The 27891-nt window shown below is 51.3% G+C and overlaps 1 protein-coding gene across 15 annotated transcripts in view; it reads left to right on the top strand.

Annotated features, from left to right (window-relative positions):
- The window catches only part of DDX11 (DEAD/H-box helicase 11), a 30923-nt gene that overhangs the window by 266 nt on the left and 2766 nt on the right, over positions 1-27891 (top strand). For 10 of the 15 annotated variants that reach the window (XR_010129344.1, XM_055357956.2, XM_031000931.3 and 7 more), the window contains exons 2-21: positions 4281-4428; positions 9723-9968; positions 10489-10575; positions 10866-11023; positions 13826-13877; positions 14941-15048; positions 15299-15386; positions 15781-15989; positions 17596-17748; positions 18732-18778; positions 19127-19206; positions 20466-20510; positions 20631-20698; positions 22200-22238; positions 22493-22601; positions 22715-22846; positions 23736-23848; positions 26483-26555; positions 26875-26978; positions 27686-27835. Coding sequence is in view for 13 of the 15 variants with exons in the window: in XM_055357956.2 (XP_055213931.1) it covers positions 4285-4428; positions 9723-9968; positions 10489-10575; positions 10866-11023; positions 13826-13877; positions 14941-15048; positions 15299-15386; positions 15781-15989; positions 17596-17748; positions 18732-18778; positions 19127-19206; positions 20466-20510; positions 20631-20698; positions 22200-22238; positions 22493-22601; positions 22715-22846; positions 23736-23848; positions 26483-26555; positions 26875-26978; positions 27686-27835 (2205 nt within the window). In the remaining 2 variants the exon portion in view is untranslated. Of the gene's footprint in view, positions 1-9; positions 222-4280; positions 4429-9722; positions 9969-10488; positions 10576-10865; positions 11024-13825; positions 13878-14940; positions 15049-15298; positions 15387-15780; positions 15990-17595; positions 17749-18731; positions 18779-19126; positions 19207-20465; positions 20511-20630; positions 20699-22199; positions 22239-22492; positions 22602-22714; positions 22847-23735; positions 23849-26482; positions 26556-26874; positions 26979-27685; positions 27836-27891 lie in introns of those variants that run through there. The other 5 variants (XR_010129345.1, XM_055357958.2, XM_055357950.2 and 2 more) reach the window with 1 other exon arrangement.

The following is a 27891-nucleotide window of genomic DNA, read 5'->3' as shown; positions in this document are numbered from 1 at the left end:
GGAGCGGGAAAACATTCCGGAAGTGGAGGGCCGGGCCAGCGTGATTGACAAGCGGGAACCCCTGTGTGGGGACGGGTAGGCCTAGGAAGGTTGTGCCTGCGGTGGAACTGGGCGGTGCGCAGGAGTGGGCATTAACAGCAGCCGCGTGTCTGGGTCTTAGATTTGGCCCAGCTGTGTTGAGCTTTTCATGGATTATCTTACGTAGATAAGACACTGCAACAGTGAGTGAGCGCTTGTAACCCACCTGTCTCTTACAGAAACTGAGCCCCAGCGATGCTAACTTTAGCAAGGATACAGCTGGGATCCTAAACTTGGCAATCAGAGCGCAGAGCCGATAAAGTTAGCTGCATGAGTCTAGCTTCCCCCAGGGCGGGAATCGAGGCGGAGCAGGGTACAGTACGGAGGCCAGGGATGAGTGCAGTTGACCAGATTGTTGACGGAAGTGTCATAAAAGTGGACTTAAATGCTGATAAGCAGCTGGTTGGGTTCCACACAGGGTGCGAGCTCAGGATGCACGTTGGAGGGGACACAGGGCCAGAGCAAGGTGGGAATGCGGGTATTATGGGCCAGGCCATCCTCCAGCTGGTGGAGCACCGCAGCACTGCAGTGTGTGGCCCTGGCTTAACAGCAGTGCGGAAAAGCTTTTTTCTCTTGGGGCTGTGGTGATTTCCAGGTGTGTGAAGTTAAAACATTTTAGGGCCATACGGTAGATAGTACCTGCCACATAGTTGTCTTGGTCAGCCCCGGCTGCCATGACAAAATACCATAAACTGGGTGGCTTAGACACAGAAATGTGTTTTCTTACAGTCCCAGAGGCTTGGGATGTCCAAGATCAATGTGGGGAGGACACAACTGAGCCCACAACAATAGTCTGTACTCAGTAATGAGTATAATTGGGGACTGAAGAAAATGAACACGTTAAGAACTAATATGTTCCTGAAGTGCTTTCACAACTCTAACCTCGTTTTATGAGCGTGAGCTTTGCTGTCCTGGTGTGTGCCTTCGCACTGGGAGGTAATGGTTGTCCTCCACACAGCCAACCTGAAGAGGGCTGAACAAGTCACTGCAAATGTTTTTAATAGGGCTTAGTGAATCCGTTATACTCAGATTTATCTAAACCTCTATGATTTAGCCTGTGCTGCTTCTGGAATAATGAGATCCATAATTACCACTGATGGGGAAGTGAAATAATACTTTTACGTTTCTTCTGTATTGTTTAGTGTTGTCATTCTAGAGTTTGGTAACCAAGTCTGTCTTTTTTATCCCACTTACCCTGGTGGGAGGAAAAGTGAGGAGATAGAAAGTTTCAGGTGGCTTGGGGGTCTGGCAGATGTGGTTCAAATCCTGAGTTCAAGCACTTGCTGAGTGACCTTGGGCAAGTCATATAAGTTTACTGAGTCTCAGTTTCTTTCTCTATAAAATAGAGCTTATAAAAATACCACACAGGGTTTTTGTGGGGTTATCTGAAAACGGTTTGAAACCATTAAAGAACTGGCCATTTAACTAATAGGTATTCAAGTCATGGGACCTCCGTTACCCAGCCTTGGAAGAGAAGCCTTCACTTACAGCCCCGATGTCTGGCTGGCTACTCATTCGTTCATCAGATTTTTGTTGAATGCCTATGAGGTGTTGAAGCACCTAGTTCTGAGTCCTGGAGCCAGAGAAGAGCAAGACAGACAAGGTTCCTCTATTTATGGAACGTATATTCCAGTGAGGAAGAATAAATAGGTTCAGATGGTGCTAAGAGCTATGAATAAATTAAATACAGAGTAATGTGATTTTTAAAAAGTGACTTAGAGCAAGCTAGGGGGTGAGGAGTGGGGGTGGTGTTTGACCACTGTCCAGCGGCCAGACAGCCGGAGAGGCTTCTCTGAGGAGGTGAGCCAAAGCCTGGATATTGAGGAGGACTCCTTCTCCAGGCGAAGGGGAGCAGCAAGTGCAAGGCCCGAGCTGAGTAGATGAGGCTGGGAGCCTGACCAGTCTCAGGCTGACCAGTGCTCTGTCTTGAGAGGAGCTGCTGGTCAGCTTTTTGTCTTGGGATTCAGAATGAGGAGACATGAAGACTTTTTACTTGGCAGTGGGAGCTGAAGCTGAAAGGTCCAGGGGCTGATGAGGCCATGTGTAAGCGAAAGTTCGGGATAAACAGAAACCGAGTGCGCTGAGGGAGTGAGATTGTGGCTGTATCCGGCACCTGGCTGAGCAGGAGAGTGAACCCTGTGGGTGTGTGTTTGCTGGTGACATTCCTGGAGCTGTCTTGAAGTCCGAGCTGCCTTGCAACTCTAGTTTGCTTCTGTTTTTGGCTTTCCCAGATAGTTTCAATTCTTACTCTCAGTTTGTGAACCTCCCTTCAATGAACCTCCCTTTACTTATGCTGGATATCTCTTGCGACCGGATGAGCTTCACTAAAGCATAGTCATTTGGACCTGGATTTGAATCCCTGGTTTTCCACTTTTTAGCTGTGACTTTGAGCAATTATTTAATTTCTGTAAGCATCAGTATCCAGTAGCTGTATCCTTATAGTGTTGTACAGATTAAATGAGATAATAAAAGCAAAAGACCACTGTAGAGTGTTTAACACATAGGAGGTACTTAAAAATTTGTTAGGTACCTTTCTTCCCCTTTCCTTCATGTGTTAAAGCTTTTTCAGTACATACCCCTCTCTCAGGATTGAATTGTAAATCATGTTTTTTAATTACCCTTCTTGTAATAATTCCTCTACCTCTGTAGTCATGTTTTTCTTTTTTCATTTTTTCTTGTCCCCAGAATGTCTAACAAAACAGCCAAATATACCTCTGTAAAGACAGAGGGTAAAATAATGCTAGTTCTGTGAGTTCTCTCTTCTTGTGCAAATCCATAAACTGCCACCAATCTGTAGTCATTTTAATTGCCCCTAAAGCGAAGAGCATCGTGGCAACTACCTTTCCCCTTGTAGAGTGACACTATCACTAGTCTTATTGAGGCCAAAGTTATAAAGATGGGCTCTCGATCTACTAATATTAGTAAAATGGGTTTGGCACTTACTAACATTTGTGCTTAGAAGAGACAGACCTGGCAAAGAGCTTGGAGAAGTGAGTTCCAAAGAGAGAGGTGTGGGAACCAGGATGGAAGAGTCAGGCCTCCAGATAGCGTTTACCTCTCCTTTCTTCCTTGAATCACTGTCTCAGAGATAATTAGGTTCAGAAGAGGAGAAAAAAAAAGATGACGTCAACGTGGAGCAGAGTTTTTCTTAGACCTTAGCCTAGCAAGGAAAGAGAAATGCCTGGTCTCAGTACTGGGAAGCTGTTCCAGCCAGAGCCCCGTGGCTGTGAAGAGAGCTCTCCTGTCTGGAGTCAAACAGAAAGCTCATAGGTCTTGAGGCCAGAAAAGTTAGTAGGTGGCGGCTCTGGTCGGTGCTGGAAATGGAGGCCAGGATGAACTAAGAAGCAAACTAAAGATACTTGTAAGATAAGGACGTGTAGGCCGGGTGCGGTGGCTCACTCCTGTAATCCCAGCACTTCTGGAGGCCAAGGCGGGCGGATCACGAGGTCAGGAGATCGAGACCATCCTGGCTAACACGGTGAAACCCCGTCTCTACCAAAAAAAAAAAAAAAAAAAAAATTAGCCGGCCGTGGTGGCGGGCGCCTGTAGTCCCAGCTACTCGGGAGGCTGAGGCAGGAGAATGGTGTGAACCCGGGAGGCGAGCTTGCAGTGAGCCGAGATTGCGCCGCTGCACTCCAGCCTGGGCGACAGAGTGAGACTCTGTCTCGAAAAATAAAAAAGAGAAGGACGTGTATGTTAACTTGCGCTATCCAAACAAGCTGTGCTTATGGTCCTCTGCCTGTGCGTCATGATTTTCCAGGACTTCACAACGGGATAAAGTGAAGTAGCTTCGGCTTGTGAATGTGCATTGCAGAGACATGGGAGAAGAAAGCTGCAAAAGTCATTATAAGTAACACCCTTGATCTTAGGGGTGCTGGTCTTTGAGAAGAGAGCTCTAAGCCTTTTGTAGAGGCATTAGAAAGGTATCAGAGCCACGGTGAAATGCAGGGGAGATTGGGTTTAGGGGCTTTCCTGGTCTGCATTCTGCTACAGCCATTAAATGCCGCTAGATGGAGTGCGTGATTCTGGTATGGCCTCATGTGGACCTGCGAAGGATGGAGAGAACATGGTCTCTGCTTCCCAGAAAAAAGGAGAAATTTGGTAACAAGTGTGGAGACTGCTCTTAAATAATGCTCCAGATTTCAAGCCACTTCTTCCTGGACCATGAGAGAGCTCCCTAATGTTGTATTTATTTTTCCTAGGTCCATGGCTAATGAAACACAGAAGGTTGGTGCCATCCATTTTCCTTTTCCCTTCACACCCTATTCCATCCAGGAAGACTTCATGGCAGAGCTGTACCGGGTTTTGGAGGCTGGCAAGATTGGGATATTTGAGAGTCCAACTGGCACTGTGAGTATGAACAGTGAGAGATACTGAAAAGGACAACTTAACGGCAGCCGTGCTAGCTTTTCCTGTTTGCCCATCCAGAGATTTTCATAGTTTGAAGTTGGGCAGAGTAGTCTCTCTCAGTTTATCTTTCTGAGTAATAGTCACTTCCTCTATTAAAGTCTTTTTTTTTTTTTGAGACGGAGTCTCGCTGTGTCGCCCAGGCCGGAGTGCAGTGGGACGATCTCGGCTCACTGCAAGCTCCGCCTCCCGGGTTCACGCCATTCTCCTGCCTCAGCCTCCTGAGTTGCTGGGACTACAGGTGCCCGCCGCCACGCCCGGCTAATTTTTTGTAGTTTTAATAGAGACGGGGTTTCACCGTGTTAGCCAGGATGATCTCAGTCTCCTGACCTCGTGATCCGCCCGCTTCGGCCTCCCAAAGTGCTAGGATTACAGACATGAGCCACCGTGCCCGGCCTAAAGTCTTAAACATAGCTCTGTGGTCTGAGAAAAATTAGGCTAAAGTCATTGGTGCGTACCTATTACGTACGGTAGATGAAACGGCTTTCTTACCAACTCTTTTCCCTCCCATTCCCCATCCTTCAAATATAATTCTAAGTTTTAGTCTCTGCTGAGTGAACCAGTGTGTTATGATTATGTTTTGAACATAATTTTGTCTTGAACAATATGTCTTAATATTCTGTTTTTTCTAGTTAATAATTGCCCTTTTAAAGTTAGTTTAGTTTTTAATATACCTATGCCAGTTCCTCCCACATCATCCAGTGACCTCGCAATATGATTTTCCATACAGATAACTCCTGTCTTAGTCGGCCAGGACTGCCATAGTAAAATACCATAGACTGGGTGACTTAACAGGAATTTATTTTCTCACCATTCTGGAGGCTGGAAAGTTGAAGATCCAGATTCTGGCAGGGTTCTGGTTCTGGGGAGGGGGTCTCTTCCTGGCTTGCAGATGGCTGCGTTCTTACTGTGGAGCAAGAAAAGAGGAGGAAGAGAAAAACAAATCTTTGGTGTCTCTTTCTCTTTTATGAGGACAAGGGCTGCTCCCTTATGGCTGCTCTGTTATGACCTCCTTTACCCTTGAAGGCCAGATCTGTAGTACAGTCACATGGCGGAGTTAGGATTTCAACATATGTTTGTTTGTTAAGATGGGCAGTCTCACGATGTGGCCCAGGCTGGTCTCGAACTCAAGCGATCCTCCCCTCTCAGCCTCCCAAGCACCTGGTGGCTGGCAAGATCCAAGATTACTGGTGCACACCACCATACACAGCTTCTTTTGTTTTTGTTTTTTAAAAACATTTTTTTAACATGCATTTTGGTGGGGATACAATTCAGTTCACAGCAGTGACCAATCCCAATTTTACCTTGGAGCCCTCCTGGAATCCTCCATCCTTTCCCTGTCATTTGAATTAGTTGCTCCTCAGACTGACTTGACAGATTTCAGCATGAGTGTTAGTGGGGACAGACGGCTGCACCCACACCACATCAGGGTATATGTCTGTTTGGAGGCTTTCCTCAAACGTCTGGCAGCCCTGGACTGCCTGTGTATGCTGAAGAACAGGGCACAGAAAGGCTGAGTCTGCAGGGCAGGCTGGCTGTGGCTGCCAGGCTGGGCTCCTTTGTTGGGGGCCTCCAGTTGCCAGCACATCTGTGGGATTTTCCCTAGAGTCTTCGGTCTCTCCAGAGCAGGTGCCTCTGAGCTCTGGCCCAGCAGGTACAGACGCTGAAGCCCAATAGCCGGTCTTCCGGGAGGTGGTCTGGGGAAGGTGATCCAGGTGGAGAGTCCCCCTCAGTGCCTGCTTTCAGCCTGGCCCTCCTCCCCCTCCCTCTTGCCTCCTCAATCTGCTGGTTGCCTCCAGGGCTCTCCTAGCTCAGCTTCCACTTAGAGCCCACTTCCTGTCTTCTGTAAGGAGCAGGAGCAGGGATTGCAACCTGGGAATCTAATTGTTCTTAAAAAGAATTTCAACCCGTCCCTTTGTTTTCAGTGGCCTGCTGTGTTCCTACCACTTCCTGAGTCTTTCTGAGAATGAGTGGGGGAGATCTCTGGGGACACTTGGGCTTGAGTGTCTCTGCCGAATCACTTCCATGTCTCTGCCTTCTTTCCCTCTCTCCTAAAACATATTACTCCTTCCACTTTCTTTGTTTTTGTGGGTGTAAGCCTCCATATTACTTTGGTTAATTTTAGTGTGCTTTGGAACACAGATGAGTGCATGTTCATTCTGCCTTGTTTAATTTTAGAGACAGGGTGTTGCTCTGTTGCCCAGGGCCGAGTGCAGTGTTAAGATCATGGTTCACTGCAGCCTCGACCTTCTGGCATCAAGTGATCTTCCCCTGTCAGCCTCCTGAGCAGCTGGGACTACAGGTGTGCGCCATCACACCTAGCTAATTTTTTAATTTGTAGAAATGAGATCTCACTATGCTGCTCAGGCCGGTGGTCTTAAACCCCTAGGCTCAAGCAATCCTCCCTCCTTGGCCTCCCATAGTGCTGAGATTACAGGCATGAGCCACTGTACCTGACCCCTTTCACCTTGTTTAGCCTGACAACCCATCTTCTCCCTCTCAGGTCTTTCCATCTCAGTCTTCTGCACTCCAGGCTTCTGCGTCTTCCTCCTATGCTCAGCCTTTAATTGTCGATGTTTCTGGTTCTGTAGCTTCATCTTCTTGTGTGCACTCTCTGTGAATGTACCCTGTGCCTTTATTACCTTTGACATTCTTCTGTCTTCTAAATCATCTCCTGAATAGAGTGTTTTCTCCTGTCCTGGGTGTCCCGCAGCCCATAGGAGCAGCCATGCTGTGGGACACCCTGAGTGGGGTTTGTGTTACCTGTTGTGCCTACCATGCCCTTCCCCGCCTTGGATGCACAGGTGCCCCACCTTAGCTGCCCGAGATGCTGTTTATCCTTGATAGTCACCTTTGAAGCCTTATACAGGTCTATCAAGTTGAGTCACCATTACCACTTGGTGTGTGCTGTGCCTTGTGTAACACTGCAGTTCTGGGAGTCCTCCAACCTGGAATGCATGCTTTGCAGGGATCTATGATGCCCTCGAATTGTATGTTACATGTGAACCTGTGAGCATTTTCTAGGGGCTCTGCACCTTTGTGTTCTCAGCTCTGAGCCCCATGCTTGCTGCAACCAGCAGGTGTTCAGAGTGAATGAATTTGCTTATCTTGGCATAAATCATGTAACTGTTGATGATACCCCAGGAAGGTGAGCCTTTGGTTATAAATCCTTTTAACATTTTCCAGTCTAAAAGTTTTGTGGTCTTATTACAGGATGTAGAAAACAGTGGGCCTCAGTTATTCTTTTGCTGTTGTGCCGGAGTATACCACGGTTGTTTTTGAAAGATAACTTTGACCATACCCTTAGGAACTTCCTCAGCTCACTTTCAAATGGAGGGCACTGGCTTTCTAACCATTGTGTCTCCCAGCCCAGTGACAGCTGAAGCTGACTGCTTCCGATATCACAGGCAGCACAGAAGAGCCGCCCTCCAGGTGTTGCTGGGAAATGCTGCCTGGAACTCTTTGCCATTTACTTTCTATCAAAAGCTGAGGGAAATGGTACATACGGGGCTTTCCTAAAAATATGGGATCCATCCATTTGTCAGCAAGGTCATTCTATCCTATCCCAGGGCCTTTCAAGATTTTGATGAAAACTAATAGATCCCATATTCCAGAATAATGCTATTAATAATTTTATTATTATTACTTAATGATAGCAAAAAGTTAGCTAACTCCAACCACTCACTTGTTATTTGCCAGGTAATCCTCTAATCCAGAGGATTTGGCCTTTTGTGTGTGTTAATGTCCTGCTTGCACCAGCTCTATGAGGAAGGTGCTGCTGTTGTCATTTCCATTTCCGCACTCGTGGAAACAAGCGTAGTGAGGCCAGCCTGAGCCACAGAGCTGCAGGTGGGGGAGGCAGCTGGAACCCTGGCACCTGGCTGTGGAGTTTGAGGCTCTGACTCCTGCGCCGTGCTGCTGCCCCAACCCTAGTCATACGAGGTGTTTCACCCCGCCCTGGATACTCTGAGATCCCCTCTGGGTTCAGCAGGCTCAGAGAGCTGACTGCCTGGAGCAGAAGGCATGGGGTCCTCCAGAGACTCCCCTGAGCTGAGTTCCCCTGTGGACACCAGGGCCGCCTCCTTGTGGTGCTCCCTGAAGGGTCCTCTCTGGAAGAACTGTATTGGTTCCCTGGGGCTGCTAGAGGAAAGCTTCACAAACTGGGGCTTAAACAACAGAAACTGACATCCCACAGCGCTGGAGGCTGGAGTCCGAGATCAAGGTGTCAGCATGCTTGGTCCCTTCTGAGGGTCGCGAGGGAAAGATCTCTTCAGGCCCCTTTGATTGGCTTATAGGTGGCGTGTTCTCCTTGGGTGTCATCACATCGCCTGCCTTCTGTGCATGTCTGCATCCACGTGTCCCCTTTCCAATAAGGATATTAGACCTTTAGGCTGGGTCCCGTCCTAGTAGTCTCATCTTAACTAATTACATTTGTGACAGTCCTATTTCCAGATAAGGCCACATTCTGAGATGCTGGGGGTTAGGATTTCAACACAGGAATTTGGAGGAATACAATTCAATCAGGCTTATGGAAAATTCTGGTCTTAAGTCAAGAGTAGTGTTCTCCAGTCTGTATGTGGAGGCGCACACCTATGGTCCCAGCCACTTGGGAGGCTGAGGCCAGAGAATTGTGTGAGCCCAGGAGTTCCATACCAGCCTGGGCAACATAGCAAGACCTCCTTCCAAAAACAGACAAAAAGAGTGGTGTTCCAGAGTGATTAGTTTGCTTTAAAAAACAAACAAAAAAAAAACACAAACCGTAAGCACTGGCACTCGTGACTGATCATCCCGTATCCACGCACGAGCTGCACGAAGGCCGCGCGGTCACTCTGGCGCCCCGTTGGCGAGTACCTGGGATTTCTTGCTCAGCATTTTGGGGCCTTAATTCTTTTAGGGGACTTTTTGTCTAATGTCTCCCCTTCTTCTAATTATGTGCGATATTTACATAGAATCTGATAATCTGATAAACTGCTTCAAATTTGTTTTCAGAACAGTGAGCTGGATAATTAAAGAAGCTTTTTCCTGCTTCTTGGGCCCAGTTTCCATTTCTTCCTTTTTTTCTGTTTTTCCTGGCTATTCTAGTGCTAATTTCCTTCCTTTCCTTTCCTAGGCTGGTCTTAGAGCATCCTCTCATATGTACAGCCAGACCTTCTTTCAAGCTTTTATTAAAATGGGGAAAGGTCATTTGGGAGGCTTTGTTGTTTTCCTGTTTCTAAAGATCATTTTTCTTCCTGCAGGGGAAGTCCTTAAGTCTTATTTGTGGGGCCCTCTCCTGGCTCCGTGACTTTGAACAGAAGAAGCGTGAAGAAGAGGCACGACTCCTTGAAACTGGAACTGGCTCCTTACATGATGAGAAAGATGAATCCCTGTGTCTATCTTCCTGCGAAGGGGCTGCAGGCACCCCGAGGCCTGCTGGAGAACCGGCCTGGGTTACTCAGTTTGTGCAGAAGAAAGAAGAGAGGGACCTGGTGGACCGACTAAAGGTGAGACCTGGGGTATCCAGAAGTGGGAGTTCTGGAGGAAACAGGGCTTCAGCGATTGTTCTGGGGCGATTCCGAGACTCAGGTAGTGCATGTTCCCCTGCCGTTGCCGTGCCTCTCAGCTCTTCCATCAGCTCCTTGGGTCGATGGTGCTGCCGCTGTGCTGTCTTTTTTGAGCTGGAGGTCAGCAGGCCTTCTCCACACAAGGAACTGTTGGTGCCCATTTATTACTCACGTGGGAAAGGACCTGATCATTGCCATTGGCAGCATGGTTCAATGGCTGCAAATGGATCTGATGGAGAGCGTGTGGCTTTGGGAGGAGTGTGCCGCCTTCCGCAGTGAGCAGCGAGGCTGGGACCTGCAGGGATGAGGTCCCGGGAGGGGATGCGGCAGCCCTTGAGTGCTGGCCGGGGAAGGAGAGATGCCCCCAGTGAGGAGGCGCCGGGCTGAGTGGCCCAGACTCCTTAGGAGAGGCCTGGTTTTGGACTTCCTGGTGATTTTCCTTCATGTCTGCCTCCTGTAGGCGGAGCAGGCCAGGAGGAAGCAGCGAGAAGAACGCCTGCAGCAGCTGCAGCACAGGGTGCAGCTCAAGTATGCAGCCAAGCGCCTGGTGAGCCTCATTTCTTGGGGGTCAGGATTATGTCCAGGCAGGGTCGCCCTGCTTGGAGGCTCATGGGTGCGTGGTCAGGGCCTTGGTCTCCCCTCCATGACCCTCACTGGCTATGTGCTCCCATACAGAAGCTGGGCTGTGAGTGGTTGAGGCGTGGATCCTAGGAGTCGACCTCTCTCCAGCCAGGCCTATGTGAATGGGCGTGGTGTGCTTTGTCTCTGGCATGTGGGGTGGTGGGTACTGGTGCTGAGACTTCTTCCTCCCTCACCACCTCCACTACCCCTGTCCAGAGGCAGGAAGAAGAAGAAAGAGAGAATCTCCTCCGCCTCAGCAGGGAGATGCTAGAGACAGGCCCGGAGGCTGAGCGGCTGGAGCAGCTGGAGTCTGGGGAGGAGGAGCTGGTCCTCGCCGAATACGAGAGTGATGAGGAGAAAAAGGTGGCGAGCAGGTGAGACAGAGGCAGTAGCACTACCCTGCCCCAGGCCAGGGGACACCCTTGAAGACAGCTCTTTCCCTCATTCCACAGATGCCATGAAGCACCTGGCAAGAGGCATGGTGGCCTCTGCCCTCTGCTCTGAGCCGGGTCCTTCCTAGGGTCCATGAGTTCCAGTGGCAGTGAGGACAGTCACCGGCCTGGCCTGTGTCCTCTCAGCTGTCCTCACGGCAGCTCAGGCAGGGCAGGAACATTTGTGTCTGCGCCTTATACACAAGGAGGCTGCAGCCCCACAAGGAGAGACTCCTTGGCTGAGGCCACAAGCCTCGGCAGTGGAGAGCTGGGCTAGAACTCAGCCGGCCTGGCTCTAGATCTCAGGCTCTGAGGCAGCTGACTGCACTGGGTAACCTGTGAGGTGCCAACCGTCAAGGCGTCCTTAGCCTGAGCTTTCCTTCTCCCATAAAGCCTCTGTTGGTCCAGACTCAAGGTTTCCACTTGATGAGCCATGAGCTGCTGGGTGACTTAGCCCTGAGCAGACCACCCAGGCCATTTCGGGCCCACAGGATCCCTGGTGACAGCCCCGTTCCCATTCACACTGGAACCTCACCACCATCCCTGAGTGTCTGCTCTGAGTATGGCACTGTCCAGATGCTGTGGACATAGAAGGGAAGAAGACATGGAGGGGACAGTTAATAGACATGAAAACAAATAGCACCTATGTGAAGTCAGCATGTTTGCCTACAAGGAAAACAAAATGGTGATGTGAATGGGGTGGGGGGCTGCACCTGATGATGAGTCCCATGTATCCTATGACATCCTGCCCACCACATCTGTCGGAGGGTAACTGCAAGACCAGAGACCCTCCGTGGATATTCCTGAAGGTTCATCCCCGGCCTTCACGGTCTGTGTGCAGGGCGCCTTCTGACGCCACCTCCAGCCGCCATCCACCAGACGCCAGCTTCCCCGCTGCCCTGAACTTCCTCCAGCACACCAAGCCTTCCTCTGTCCTGTCTGAGGATTTGCTCATGCAACATGCTGTGGCCAAACACCCTGCCCTCCTCCCTTGGCAGATGTCTTCCTCTCCTTTAAGACCTGGCTCAGGTGTCGTCCTGGTGGCCTCGGGTGTCAACTGCTCTGTTTTGCTCACGTACCTGCTTGTGCTTCTGTTGTTGCCTCCTCTCCCTGGCTGGGCTCGAGCTGCTTCAGGGCAGGAACCACGTCTTTATAGTTTGATGTTCCCAGAGCTGACCCAGTGTTTGGCATAGGGGTGTGCTCAATAAAATCGAGTTGACATGAATGAGCAGATGCTGCCTCGTTGCAGTCTGGTAGTGTAATTCCAGGCTGCGCATGTGGACTTCGACTGCTGCCCCTGCCCGGGGCAGAGACCACCATGCTGCTTTATGCCTCGCTGGTGAGAGGGGGTCGTAAACAGTTTGTGCTCCATGAACCGTTCCTGCCCACCTCCAAGGTCGTGTTTCTGCTCCCTCTCTTCTCCCTTAGAGCCCATGGGGACAAGGCAGAGAACTTGAGTGGAGATGAAGGTGGTGAATATTAGAGGAACAAAGTGCTCCTTCAGGTCTGGGCAAGAGCCATGGATCCTGTAGGTCAGCTTCCGGGGCTTCCCATGCCCTCACGTTTCAGGAGATAATGTGAGCCTCAGAGGACCTGAGTTCTGAATAGAAAATTTTTGCTCTTCGTTTCTTCACACAGCCAGCCTCTCAGTGAGCTCCTGCTGGCTTTGTCCAGCATGCGACATAAGATTGAATCCAAGCCTTTTAAGATAGAGCCGCCTGCTCTTTAGTGACCATGAAGCCAAGCCTGTAATAATTACTCTTCTGATAGCCCGACAATTGTGTTCTGCTTTGTTAGAAAGGAATTTCGAGGTGAACAAAAATGTTTTCTTTTTATGTGATGTTGCCACAGGTAGCGTGTGCCTGTCAGATGGTTTTGTGTTTTCTGAGGAGCATAGACTAGTAGAGCTAGCTCAGCTTCAGGCTATGGGATGCAGGGCTGGCTTCCCTGCCAACGCCTGGCGCTGATGGATTCTTCCTGCATTGCTGGAAAGGGCAGACTGAGGCGCTGACACAAGAAGGGTTGTAGCTGGTCATAAGTGACAGCATCCTCTGTTCACTCGATTGGTCAGTTGTAGCTTCATCCAGGAGATGTTCATGGGGTTCCTGCTGCATACCAAGCTCTATGAGGCCACGGGGACTCAGCAGAAACAAGGCTGACCTGGGTCCTCCCTTGTGGACATGACAGTCTGGGGAGATAGACCAAGAGGAAGCAATTTTGAGTGAGATGGGTGTGAAGGGGCCATGAATCTGTGTCAGAGCAGCCAGACCTACCAGGGAAGGTCAAAGAAGGCTTCCTGGAGGAGGTGATGTTTCTGCTGCTATCTCAGAGTTGACTGGGAGCTGGTGAGGGGAGACAACATTCCAGGCACAGAACCTCCGAAGTCCCGAGATGATGAAGAGCAAATATCCCCCCTGGGGCCTCAGAGGGGTCCAGCTTGCTGGAGGGAGGGCAGAGAGGAGAGCAGCCTGCCATGAGTCCCGAGGCTTCCAACTCAAGACTTGGGTTTGGGGTGCTGAGCCCCTGTCTCCTTTTTACATTTCCCTACCCACAGACCTGAGCGGCCATGGGAGGTTGGGGTTGGCATTTGCCTGGGGGAGTTTCTGAGCAAGCAGCACCTGCTGCCTTGGTGGAACCCATTGCTGGGAATGGCCAGGGCTCAGCACCAGTGCTCAGCAGATGCTCAGTGCGTTTTGCTGAGTTTGCTGAGGGAAGACTGTTTTCTGTTCTCTCTCACACACACAGAATGGATGAGGATGAGGATGAGGATGACCTGGAGGAAGAACACATAACTAAGGTAACACGAGTGTCCTCAGCTGGTGCTGTGCTGGGGGCTATGGGCTGGGCTGTGCACCTTTGGGGAAGAGGCTGGAGTCACTCGGCTACTTCTCACCCTCCTCTCCACAAAGGAGGAGCTTCCAGCACTTAGACTCTGTTGCTTCTTGCACACAACCCTGGTCCTGAGTTGCTCCCTTGGCCAGCTGCAGTGGACCCTGGAGTCCTCTCCTGGGGTCAGGGCCTGGGGAGTCCTCTCCTGGGGAGACCTTTCCTGAGAGCAGGGACCTGAGGAGACCTCTCTTGAGTTTGGGACCTGGGGAGACATCTCCTGGGTTCGGGGCCTGGGGAGACCTCTCCTGGGGGCAGGGCCATGCTTGCCACCCCAGGGCATCGAGGAACAGCTGTTCTGGACTGAAGTCTGGGTGTTTTCTGTCCCTGCTGGGTGGTGCGGGTAGGACAGACATGAGTCCCCTGCCCTTTGGGTCTCTCATGGTGTGCTTCTCCCTTTGTCTGTGTTCCCATTTGCATGGAGGGGTATGGCTTGTGTATGGTCTGACATTTCCCATTTGGCTTCATTGATTTATGACTTGTTTTCTGTGGGAAGTAGGTATTTTCTTTGTATTTTCTTTTTTTCCTCCCTTCACTCTTGCCTTAGAGGAGTAGAGAGAGGGTATTCTGGTCAGCCTTCCTTTTTCCCTTTGGGGGATGTGTGTGACACACTCCCTCCCCTCCCACCGACAACCCACCCTCCCCAAGTGGGGACTCTTTGCCACGGGAGATGGTCACCCGTGTCCTAAGATTGGCCAACCCCCCAAAAGCGGTTGATTAGAGGCTGGATATGACTTGTGGAAGGAGCTGCCTTTGGGGCATTCCCTTGAACTTCTGGAGCTGTGGGTGACTTGGGAATCCCTGGGTCCCTCGATAGATGCCTGACATGGGACATCGCTGTCCTGCATCGGCTTTGTGCATTGGGAGCCACTCCCTTTCCCTCAGCCTCTCAGGCCCTGGCGTGCCTTGATGTTAGAGAATGCTGTGGGATGTTTTGGTTCCCTCTTTGAAGCGCCTTTCTTTCTCTCTGCTAGATTTATTACTGTAGTCGGACACACTCCCAGCTGGCCCAGTTTGTGCATGAGGTGAAGAAGAGCCCCTTTGGCAAGGATGTTCGGCTGGTCTCCCTTGGCTCCCGGCAGGTAAACAGTAGCCAGTATTTCCACCAGGGGCCATCCTGCTCCTTTCCCCACAACTTTGTCCTGCTCGTCCAGGCCTGGGAGACGCTGGGTCTGTGACAGGCTGAACCGTGTGAGGAGCAGCCCCCTCCCTGGCCTGGCCGGCCCATCACTGGAAGGCAAAGGAGAGGTGGCGGGGCAGGTCCACATGTGTTGGTAGGATGTCATTTAGCTGGCACCATCTCTTTGCCTCTTTCTTTCTCCTTTGTTGCAGAACCTTTGTGTAAATGAAGATGTGAAAAGCCTAGGTTCTGTGCAGCTTATCAACGACCGCTGCGTGGACATGCAGAGAAGCAGGCACGGTAGCCACTGGGACCATGGTGTAGCCGCAGGTGGTCTGGAGAGAGTGAGGCAGGGGTGGCAGTGACTGAAGACCATTCAGTGTCTTTCATAGAAAGAATGGCAGAGGAGACCCCAGTTCCTTCCTGAGTCCCCTCTCCTTGGGAAAAATGTTCCTACTCTCTGGGTCAGTGTCTGGTCCGAATCCTTGGCTTGGAGATGATTTTACGGGCTCTTTCTGGAGAACAAAAGTAAAACCTTACAGTGTTCTGATGAGACCACATTAGGCAGTACTTGGGAGGGTCTTATAGACCCCACCCCGTGGAAGTGGGTCTCAACATTACACAACCCCCTCTTGGGCCCGTGGACAGTTGCTGTCCTCTCTGTTTTCTCTCTTTGTGCGTGTGCCACCCTCAGAGAAGAAGAAAGGAGCTGAGGAGGAGAAGCCAAAGAGGAGGAGGCAGGAAAAGCAGGCAGCCTGCCCCTTCTACAACCACGAGCAGATGGGCCTTCTCCGGGATGAGGCCCTGGCAGAGGTGAAGGACATTGAGCAACTGCTGGCCCTTGGGAAGGAGGCCCGGGCCTGTCCCTATTACGGGAGCCGCCTTGCCATCCCTGCAGCCCAGGTGAGGGCCCTGCAGGGCCAGAAAGCTGCTGTTGGCTCTCACTGTGGTCTAGGCCATGAAGGGGGTCCTCATCACACTGTAGTTTGGGGGATGGCACCTTAACCCATTCTCTCCTGATGCATTGAGTTGGAGGAGGCGCGTGGGATCCCTTGGGGTCTCCAGGCAGCAGGGCCAGTTGGCATTACTGGGGATGGTATTTAGGAGCCAGGAAAGCCAGTGCATTCCTAGTGAAACCACAGGGAGACGGCGGGGGATGCCAGGAGCTGAGAAGAGTGCTCTGCATACATCTATTTACAAATGGCTTTCCAAGTGATGCTCCTAACTTCCATGCCTATGATGTGATGGAGGATGTCAGTGATGGAACCATTCAGTTTTCCAGTTTTTCCTTGTTGTAATATCAGTACTCTTAACTGGAAAGCTTTCCTAACTTAACACCTACCTGCAGCACGTGAGAATACTGTCTTCTCTGCCTCTACTTCTCTTGATTTTTAAACAGAAGGAAGAACTGCTAATGTAGCAGGTGAAAAGTAGTATCTCACTGTTATTTGGTGGGTGCAGTTTCACTATTTCCTTGCTACTTCTTTAATTTGAGTGACTTTGGAAACGGGATATCACATGTGGAAAATTCTGTATAATCCAGAAAAAAATGTAAGGTTTTAAAAGATTCAGGGAGCTAAGTAACCGTTTTGCACAGCAGCTAAATGCTCACCAGCATACCTGCTGAGCTGTGTGGGCGCTGGCAGAGAAACTGAGGAAAGCTGCCAGGCCCCATGGTGTCCCAGGCCTTCCCTCCGGTCTGTTTGCCTTTAGAGCAAGATTAGTGCTATAGGCATTTATACACAAATACCATAATATGGCCCAAAATCTTTACGATTTTTGAATTTTTAAAGTACTTTGACCATATTTTGCTTTTATGTTAATAGTATTCCAGTGAAATTCTGTGCATGGGGACACTGGAGCCCAGAAAAGTTAAGTGACTCATATTTTCTCACCAAGCGTGGGTGATGGAGCCATTCAGTTTTCCGATATTTTATTTTTTATATGAGTATTCCTTTAACTGGAAACTTTCCTAACAACAAACACCTAAAGATCTGCAGAGTTGCTTTTATTTTTGTTACCCCAGCTCCATGCCTTAACCCTCACTTTGAAATAGGATGTATCAACCCTCTTTTGCAGATGAGGAAAGCAAGGGTCAGAGAGGTTAGACAACTCTTCCAGAGTCACACAGCTGGGAAGTAGCAGCTCCAGGAGCAGAAGCTGGGGCCGCTTCCTGGTGCACCGATGGTCTTCAGGTGTTTTGTGGAAACTCGGGGGCCTCCGGGGCGACCTTGAGGACATGGACAAGACTAAGCAGGGGTTCCCTTCACCCACCCCTGCCCTTAGTTTACTCAGGAGTCAGACCAGCCCTAGTTTCCTGTGTTTCATGTATTGGCTTTCCATGTGAAACTCGAGGAGAGCTTGTCCGTTGCTACAAGCTGTTTTTCGAATGTCTCTACACAGTCCAGGCAGGAAATAGAAGCACTCACATCAGGAGCTCAGTGTCAGGCAGGCAAGGCTCCTGCAGGGGAGCCCCGCCCTGCTCAGGTGGCCTCATCTCCCCTCCCAGCTGGTGGTGCTGCCCTATCAGATGCTGCTGCATGCGGCCACTCGGCAGGCCGCGGGCATCCGGCTGCAGGACCAGGTGGTGATTATCGACGAGGCGCACAACCTGATCGACACCATCACGGGCATGCACAGCGTGGAGGTCAGCGGCTCCCAGGTGCGTGGGCCTCCCCTCCCCGGGCCAGGGCCTGCCGTGAGGTAAAGGGACTTGGATGGTTCCTCCAGACACCTGGGCCAAGAATTCCTCCGGAGGTGGGGCTTGCTAGAGGGTGCACGAGTCAAGGCGGTGACCTCATCAGAGGCTGACCATGGCTTTCCAGTGCATCCCAGAACTCTGGGGACCCCGCTATGACAGAGTGCCTCATTTCCCTGCACCTCATCTGCCCCCATGCTCCTGAGTCCCTCCAGCCCTGGATGCCAGCAGCCAGTTCTGTAAGCCAGGGAGATGGCATGTGTGAGGCAGAAGTCCCCTCAGGATTGGATTTTGTCATTACTGAAGTTGTCTGGAGGGGACTGAATTGAGGAATGCTCAAGATCAGTGCAGGCTCCTCCTGCTGCCCTAACATGCGCCATGCATGGCACCAGGTGTCTCTGGTCTTCATGCTGACTCTGCCATGGGCGTGGTGTTCTTGTTTTACATTGGAAACTTGGAGATTCAGAGATGGTCAAGCTCTGTCCTGAGGTCATGCAGCTAGCTCATGAGTGTGGAGCTGGGGTGTGCCCACTGGTTTCTGACTGTGAAACCCCCACGACATCCCACCAGCTCTACTGACCTGTGCCTGGGCTGAATTGAGGCTCGGATGTGATGGTGACCTTGAACCATTACTCTTTGTAGACTCCAGGTCTTTTCCCAACCCGGTGGAAACTAGCAGGGAGATTCCATACTTGAGGAATTCAGCCTCTTGCTTTTTCTCTGACCCACAGTGGACACTGGAGGAAAACTTCCCTTCCTTCCCTTTTCTCTTAGCTCCCACCAGCCTAAGGGCTGTGGAAACCCGTACCTTTTGTCTGCACCCAGCCCCCTCCTCCCTTTGGTGGCTTCCTGTGTGTCCAGGGCCAGCATCTTCTAGGTGAATCTAAGATGTCAGTACCTTAGCCCTTGGCTGCTTGCCCAGAGCCTGGTTTGTGTTCTTTCCCCAGCTCTGCCAGGCCCATTCCCAGCTGCTGCAGTACATGGAGCAATACGGGTGAGATGTGACCCTCTGAGGTAGTGGGACAGTCCCTTGGTGGCCCCCTGCATGGGCCTCTGAGAGGCAGCACTTTGGTTCCCACCTCTGGCCCGGGCTGTGGCGGGGTGGAGCTGCATGCCATTCATGTCCTAGGCACATCATGGTGTGTGCTGCACACAGACCTGGAAGGCTGGGGACTGACCGCTGGCTCTGAGGCCTGGGGCCGTGGCCAGCCTGCTCTCTGGGAAAGGATTTGTAGCTTGTGACCCAGTTTGAGAGGCACCGGGCAGCAAGGCTTCCACTGGGGTGGGCGGGGCGAGTCGCCATCAGGGCACCACAACTTAATGTCCGTTGGCTTCTTCTCAGGAAGCGTTTGAAGGCCAAGAACCTGATGTATCTGAAGCAGATCCTGTATTTGCTGGAGAAATTCGTGGCTGTGCTAGGGGGTGAGAGCCTCATCCCCCCTGCTGACCCCAGGCCTGCAAAACCCGCAGGGCTGCTTTTTCCTTGGATGCCCATCAGGACGCCTCAGTTCTCTGTGTTTTTAAGAAGGGTCAGCCGGATGCGGTGGCTCATGCCTGTAATCCCAGCCCTTGGGAGGCCGAGGCAGGTGGTTCACCTGAGGTCAGGAGTTTTGAGACCAGCCTGGCCAACATGATGAAATCCCATCTCTACTAAAAATACAAAAAAATGAGCTGGGAGTGTTGCCGTGGCCTGTAGTCCCAGCTGCTCCAGAGGCTGAGACAAGAGAATTGCTTGCTCAAACCCGGGAGGCAGAGGTTGCAGTGAGCCGAGATTGTGCCACTGCAGTCCAATCTGGGCGACAAAGTGAGAGTCAGTCTCAAAAAAAAAAAAAAAAAAAAAGGGTCTTGGTCATTGATTTAGAAAATTCTTGTTCTTTGTAGCTTAGTTGAGTTGTCTGACTTGAGCTTTTTTTAGACCCGTGGGTTCTTTGCCCATGTTCTGAGGACTTTTTATTTCAGGCCCTGCTCTGGGGGGATATTAAGGATACAGCATCACATGGACACACGGTGTTTCCGTGATAGGCATAGTTCTGTGGGGTGTTCGAAGCACTTGCATATGTGGTTTTGTGTGCCCTGTGAGAACGCAGTGCTGGTATTTGAATCCTTGTTGATAGACGCATAAACTAGAGCTCGGAGCAAGGGCTGCTCCCAGCACGGGAGCCTGGGATCTTCTGACTCCAGCTCCCACGCCTCTTTGCATGACCCTGTCACGTCCCCTTCTTTTATGATGGGGCACCCTCTTGGAAGGCGTCTGTGGAAGTGGAAGCTGCAGAAAGCCTGTGGGAGCTCCTGGCGGGAGCTGGTCTCGTGTTGCTGCTCTGAGCCGCCAGCTCTGCTTTGCCTCAGGCTCACCAGTGGCTGGGCAGCTCCTCTGTGCTGCGGTGCCCTGCATACCTTGGTCTGGCTGCTGTGTCCCGGCCTCCTGGAGAAGGGGTGAAAAACATGAACTTACAGGGCTTTGGGTTCCACGTGCAAGCACGTGAGTCAGACATGGGAGGCTCCTGGACCCACCTGCCCTCTCAGTGGGTCCGTTGCATGCTATAAACAGTGAAAAGCAAAACAAAGCCATTCAAATACAGATGCTCTTCTTACTTGATGTGCAGTGTGGAGGGAGAGAAGATAGGGAAGGGTTGGGGGGCCTGAGAACCACCACTGTGACCTATTTCCATTCTCTTTTTTAGGGAACATTAAGCAAAATCCCAATACACAGAGTCTGTCACAGACAGGTAAGAGAGTTGCCCTCAGAGGGCCCAGAGCTGATCTGAGCCACTTCCGAACTTAACCCTGGGACTGAAACCTGAGGCTTAGGGTGAAGCTCCCAAGGCCCTTCATGTGTTTGTTCTCAGGGACGGAGCTGAAGACCATCAACGACTTTCTCTTCCAGAGCCAGATCGACAACATCAACTTGTTCAAGGTAGAGGTTTCCACCTTTCCACATTCCACATCCAATTTCCTTCCTGTCACCACCTGTGGGTAAAGTACTATGTTAAGACTATAGAAGGAAGAAAAAGCAAAACAGATGTGTAATTAACCCTTAACGCAACAAGCCTGTGAGACAAAAGTCATCTTTTAGAGTGAAGGCCACAGGGATGAGGGATGGGTGAGAAAGGGACCTTTCTTGGTGCCCCATAGAACAGATAGAGACTCCAGGTCCTTGCTCTCTCACTCCATCTTCTGGCACAGTCTCCCTCAGGCTTATGGACAGGAATAGGACGTTGATTTGTTCTCTGCAACCCCTGTCACGTCTTGCCACTTGGGCCTTGGGTCTGGTTGCAGCCTCAGACCTCTGCTCATTCCAGGTCTGTGTACCCAGCGCTCCCCAGATGAAACACGGCCACTGCCGCCTGAACCCCAAGCTCGTAACTCAAATCAGCAACAGTGACTGCCCCCGGGTACAGGGTTCTGCCTCTGTTCTAGGCGGCATGCCATGTGCTGTGCTCTGAGCTAGGATATCCTTTTGCCCCGGCCAGGAAAGCAAACAGGCCCATGGAGGTGACTTCAGGAGGGTGGCGAGCACAGGCTTCCCACAAGTGAGCCAATAGCAAGTGGCAGAGACAGCGTCCAAACCTGGCTGCACTGACTTGGGGCCCCACATTCTTCCCATCCTGCCTGCCTTTTTTTTCTTAAAACCAGCTTTTCCCCTGAATTACACATTTGGGTCACTGTCACTGCCGCCATCCCTGCCAGACAGGCTGGATCCAGGTCATCCTTGATGCCTTTCTCCCCTTGTCTCCCACATGCCTGTGACAGCTGCCAGGCCTGACAGCGTCAGACAGTCCTGCCGTCCCCGCGCTTCTCCCACAGCTGGGACATGGGTGCAGGCGCTCCTTCTCTCGCCTTCCCTTTGCCCTCCTTGCTTTCCTTCTCCCCTCTTCTTCCCATGGGTCTCGGGTCTCATCACTCACCGTTGAGGGAATCCTCATCGAAGGACGTCGCTCTTTTTAGAAACCGGTTTAAAGGCTCCAAACTCCTCATCTCTGCATCCCAAGCTAAGATCTGGCACCAAACCACACACATTGGATGCACCGACTGAGTGGCACTGCCCCAGCCCCTGAGCAGGTCCCAGCCATCATCTCCTCTGTGGCTTTGCTCATAGAAGTTCCTTTTTTTTAACTCTCTGTCACCTGGAAGGAAAGCCAAGGGGACCTAGATTTTACTGAGCACTCTTAGACTTGAGAGAGACATTTGGAAAGAGGGTCTCCCCCCTGAGGAGGACACTGCGTTGTGGGCAGGGGCAGTAGAGGAGGGGGTGGCCTCGGAGAGGGGATGACAAGGTTGGTGGCAAGGAGGCTCCAGGTGCCTCAGAAGGTAGCACTGCGTTGTGCTGCCTGGGTGGTAGAAGTGGTGTTTTTTGTTTTAAGATTACAGCTTGCTCAGTTTGCACACATGCCTACAGCTGGGCTTGGTTTTTGCAGGTGCAGCGATACTGTGAGAAGAGCATGATCAGCAGAAAGGTAACTGCTCCCATCTTGTCCTGAACAAGACCCAGCTGCGCCCCAACCCCCTGCCCTTGCCATGCTTTCCTCCCCTGCCCTCAGGGAACTCCAGAGTCCCCTTCGTCTCCACCCTCCTTGGTGCAGTGGGCCTTGCTGGGGTGGTGGGATGTGTGCTGCAGGTGTCTTGGGCCTGGCAGAGCCTCCGATCCACCCAGCCTCTCTCTCATGGCTGTTCCTTGTTCCTCTCCACTGCTCTCTCTCATCCCACCCAGCTCTTTGGATTCACTGAACGGTACGGAGCAGTGTTCTCATCCCGGGAGCAGCCCAAACTGGCTGGGTTTCAGCAATTCCTGCAGAGCCTGCAGCCCAGGACGACTGAAGGTGAGGCAGGAGGGTGAGCAGGCAGAGCCGGCTGCACGCATGGGCAAGGACTTCTGTTCCTCATGTGTGGACCTGACCAGAGGGAGGCCTCCTCCCCGTTCTGCCCTGTGCAGCTCTTGCAGCCCCTGCAGACGAGAGTCAGGCCAGCACCCCCCGACCAGCATCCCCACTGATGCACATCGAAGGCTTCCTGGCAGCTCTCACTACGGCCAACCAGGACGGCAGGGTCATCCTGAGCCGCCAAGGTAATCAGGTGGTTCTTGGCCAGGTTCAGTTCCCAGGAAGGAGGCAAGCTGAGCCCGGGAGCCGCAGCGTGAAAGGATTCTTTCCTTCCATCCTGGGAACTTCCTGGGTTAGGAGGAAGCAGTGCAGTGGGCACTGGCCTGCTGTGACCTGGGCAAGCAGTGAAGGTGGATGGGAGGAGATCGAGGGGCTGGGATGGGGGTCCCGTGACCAGGGTAAGCAGTGGAGGTGGATGGGAGGAGATCAAGGAGCTGGGATGGGGGTCCTCTAGGGCAGGGGTCCTAGGGAAACTTGTATTGTGGGGTAGGTGGGCTTTGGTTTGGGTCATGATTTTGTCATCTATGAGCCTTGTGATTTGGACTATTTTCTTTCTCAACTTTAGTTTCCTCATATGAAAATGGAGAGGATAGGCCCGGCGCGGTGGCTCACGCCTGTAATCCCAGCACTTTGGGAGGCTGAGGGGGGCGGATCGTGAGGTCAGGAGATCGAGACCATCCTGGCTAACACAGTGAAACCCCGTCTCTACTAAAAATACAAAAATTTAGCAGGATGATGTGATGGGTGCCTGTAGTCCCAGCTACTCGGGAGGCTGAGGCAGGAAAATTGCTTGAACCCAGGAGGTGGAGGTTGCAGGGAGCCGAGATTGAGCCACTGCACTCCAGCCTGCGCAACAGATCGAGACTCCATCTCAAAAAAAAAAAAAAAGATGGAGAGGATAGTATGGTCCACCTCTGTGGGATGGTTGTCCTAGAGATTAAATGGTGTTTAATTTAAAGAGAAAGCACTAGCACTTGTGCCTCAGACCTGGACTCAACTGGGGACCCCCTTTGCTGGGACGATAGAAGTGTCTGTTGGGCTTGCACTCATCTCCCCACCAATCTGTTTTTCCAGGCAGCCTCAGTCAGAGCACCCTGAAGTTTTTGCTCCTGAATCCAGCTGTGCACTTTGCCCAAGTGGTGAAGGAATGCCGGGCAGTGGTCATTGCCGGGGGGACCATGCAGCCGGTAAGGACACCTTTCCCAGCCCCTCGTGCCCCAGGTGTTGGGATGAGATGGGAGCTTGGGAGAGATGCTTTATCAGTCCTGTTCTCTCCTGGGGCTGCAAGCCAGAAAGGGTCAGCTCGAGCAGGCCCAGTGGTGTCCACTGGGTGACACTGCTTTTCTCTCACTGCTGTGCCTTTTAGGCTGCAGGAGCAGTGGAGACTCCTCTGCTGCTCCATTCTGTAGCCCCAGGATCACATGTCTCCCAGAGAAAGCTGTTCTGTGGTTTCAAACTCAAGGAAAAAAATCATGATTCCACTTTTTAAAGGTTCATTTTGATGTATATGAATATAATAGTCTTTGTAGGCATAATTTTTACTTATGTGCATAGCTGTTTTAAAAACAAAAGTGCGGCTCCCTCCATGTGCTGTCACTGGAACTTGCTCTTTTCACTCAGCAGCCAGAGGGTCATAAACCCTGTCTCCTTGTCAGCAAGCATGCACGTATTTCAGTATCGCAGCTGTGCTGGATTCCAGTTACACAGATATAGCATTTCATGTAGCTGCTTCTCTTTTGTTAGGTGTGCAAGCTATTTGCAGTTTTCTGTTTTGAGCATGACTGTGATGAATATAACCGCATTTCTGCACAGTGGTGACTCCTACCTAGCAAAGGGCCTCCTGGACAAAAAGCTGCTGGGAATCCTGAAGCAGTGCTTCCCAGCCCCAGCTGCCTTAGCTTTTGATTTTTATATTTTTGTATGGATAGATTCATAGTTTTATTCATTTGGCATATTAAAGTTGTTTACAGTCATTGTTTCTGACGTTCACATTGTGAGAGCCCCTTCCTCCTAGCTCAGGTCCTCCCCGTGGCCCAGTCAGTCTCGCCTCCAGTGCAGCAGAATGTCATGGGATCACCATGGGTGTCCTTGCCACACACTGGATTAATTCATTTCTCCAAGCCGCTCTGGTTTTTTGTAATTGGGAATGACATTTAGAAGTCAAGCTGTGGGTGCTAGGGTGTTTGTCGTGCTCCTGGGGCGTTTTAGTAGACAAATCTAGGAAATGTTTTCAGAATGAATCCATATTGGTATTTCTTTCTTTCTTTTTTTTTTTTTTTTTTTTTTTTTTTGAGACAGAGTCTCGCTGTGTCTCCCAGGCTGGAGCGCAGTGAACCCGATCACGGCTCTCTGCAACCTCTGCCTCCGGGGTTCAAGCGATTCTCATGCCTCAACCTCCTGAGTAGCTGTGATTACAGGCATGTGCCACCACACCCAGCTAATTTTTGTATTTTAGTAGAGATGGGGTTTTACCATGTTGGCCAGGCTGGTCTTGAACTCAGGTGATCCACCAGCCTTGGCATCCCAAAGAGCTGGGATTACAGACATGAGCCACCACGCCTGGCCCATATTGGTGTTTCTAAGTAAAAATCAAAGGATTTGTTTACTTGACCTTTTATTGTACTTCATTTTCTCTTAAGCCTGAACATGTGTGCTACATTAACATACTTATCTGCTCTATCCTATAATATACTTAAAAGTTTTGAAATCATAGTACCAATATTACTTCTAACAATAGATCTGATTGAAATTGCCTTTCCTCTTTGCCCTTAGAGTGTAACCCACTAAGGATGCCTGGTCACTAGGCTCTAAAGTCACGTGGAACCAGGCTTCTCTCCGTGTGCTTCTGTTGTCAGTTTCATAGATAGCTAGGCTGTTTTTGTTTCATTTTCTTTTCAATTTTAGAGTTTGCTTTCTTCTTTTCTGACTTGTAGTTTTTAAATATGTAAATATTTGTATGGCTCAAAAGTCAAAGTAATGTAAAAAGATCTATTCAGGAAAGCCTCACTCTCATCCCTTTCCAGCCCATTCCCCACCCCCATAGGGAATCCGTTTTACTAGCTTATCCTTTCAGTCTTTCTTTTTCCCCTAAATAAGCAAAAACGTGTCTTCATTTTTCCCTTTCCTGTTTTATTTACACAGAAGGCATCTTAGTCAGTTGTCTGGCCATCGCTCCTCTAGTGGGCTGCGTGGTTCTCTGTTGGACAGATGTAGGGAGCTTATCCAACCAGTACCCTCTGGATAGTCAGGCGCATGATTACAGGGAAAGGTCCGGGGGCACATGCTGTTTGGTATTTGTGGGCTGTATCTTCTCACTGGACTCCTAAATATGGGATTCCTGGGTTAAAAAGTATAAATAGGTTTAATTTGTTAACTACTGTGAAATTTCATGAGAATTGTACCATTCTGTATCCCACCAGTACTGTCTAGGAATGCCTGTTTCTCCAGAGTGGTTACTTTTGGATTTTTGCCAGTCTAACAGGTGAAAGCCTGGAGATTCTTATTCAGTAGTTTGGGCTGGGGCCTGGCCACGTGTATTTTTGAAAACTTTCGCTGGTGATTTTGCTGCGTGGCCAGGGTTGATAATGACTGTGCCAGATTTGCTGGATTTCCTTTGCTGTTCCTGCACATAGTTTAAACGAGACTGCCAGCACTGGGTATCAGTCACCATTTTTCTTTTTGTTAGTTTGCCGTCAGCCTTTTCTTTGACCTCTTCTTTCAGTTTGTGTGTACTTGCTGTCTCTTAGGCCAGACTTCTCCCTTCCTTTCTGCTGGGCCTCTGAGGGGTCATGGGGCTGTGACGCTGTGGCCTTGGTCTACAGGTGTCTGACTTCCGGCAGCAGCTGCTGGCCTGTGCCGGGGTGGAAGCTGAGCGCGTGGTGGAGTTTTCCTGTGGTGAGAAGCTGTGCCCAGGGTGGGGCAGGCTAGAGGTCAGGTTCTGGCCCCCGTTTTCTGTGGGTAATACCTCATACTGCGACCAGGCACAGGGGCGGAGGAGACCCCGGGATGGGAGCCTCAACCTTCGTGCGCTCGCCCAGGCTCTCCTGCTTTGCTCCCTGCTGCCTGCTGCCCAGTGTGACTGGCGATGGTGGGCAGGTGAGCGCTGTCAGTCGCTGTTCCTGTGCTGGATGATGGGGCAGGGAAATGCCCTCTCTGCAGTGTCTTGCAGCACACCTGCATCTCCAGTTTTCGGCCCCTCCCTGGCTCTTACTAGGTCACGTGATCCCTCCAGACAACATCCTGCCCCTTGTCATCTGCAGCGGGATCTCCAACCAGCCACTGGAATTCACGTTCCAAAAAAGAGAGCTGCCTCAGATGGTCAGTCCCAGCCAGCTCGCCGCACCACAGCCTGGCCTCAGGCAGCAAAGGGTTTTCTGGGGCAGGGGCGCTCTGGCCCACCCCGAGTGTTTTCAGGTGTTGGGGAAATTGCACAGGGACACCCGCTTAGAGCCACACAGAATGAGCGGCGTCGATCTAGATGCTTATGGAGGAAGGTCTGAGCTTCCCCGCCCCTCACGCCTTAGGCTGCAAAATATGTATTCATAAAACCTCCAGGCATCCTCTGAGGACGCCTCACGCAGGAGAAAGCTGCTAGTTCCCTTTGGCTCTCTTGCCCTTTGGTTATATCTGCCCCTGCCGGGGGCAGGGATGTGGGGCTTGGGGGCATCTCCGGTGGTGTGCCTGGGGTGTGCAGCCCCTGATTGTCATTGTGGTGCCCATCAGGACCCTGGACAGAAGAAGGGAGGACTCAGTGCCAGGGCAATAGGGAGGCCCCCCAGGGACGCTAGTGCTGTGACATGTGTCGGAAAGGCGCAGTCAGCAGCAGCCGCTGGGTGTGTTTGGTGGGAGGTGGCACCTACCACCCCGTGGTTCCCACCCAGGGGAGCCAAGTCCTCTTCCTAGGCTGTAGTTCTGCCGAGGGTCTCTCCTCAGTTTTGAGTCTCAAGGTGAAGACACGGTTTGTGGGTGGCTGAGGGGTTGCTCCATGGGGGCTCCCTCCCTCCCTTCCTTCCTTCCTTCCTTAGATGGACGAGGTGGGTCGCATCCTCTGTAACCTGTGCGGTGTGGTTCCTGGAGGGGTGGTCTGTTTCTTCCCCTCCTACGAGTACCTGCGCCAGGTCCATGCCCACTGGGAGAAGGGTAGCCTGCTGGGCCGTCTGGCTGCCAGGAAGAAGGTGAGTGGCCTGTCAGCAGCCTTCCCACTTGTGAGGACAGTGCCACTGAGTCCTCC

The sequence above is a fragment of the Gorilla gorilla genome, chromosome 10 (assembly GCF_029281585.2).
Source record: "Gorilla gorilla gorilla isolate KB3781 chromosome 10, NHGRI_mGorGor1-v2.1_pri, whole genome shotgun sequence".
In the NCBI taxonomy this organism is placed as follows: Eukaryota; Metazoa; Chordata; class Mammalia; order Primates; family Hominidae; genus Gorilla; species Gorilla gorilla.
This window is presented reverse-complemented; position numbering and strand designations above follow the sequence as displayed.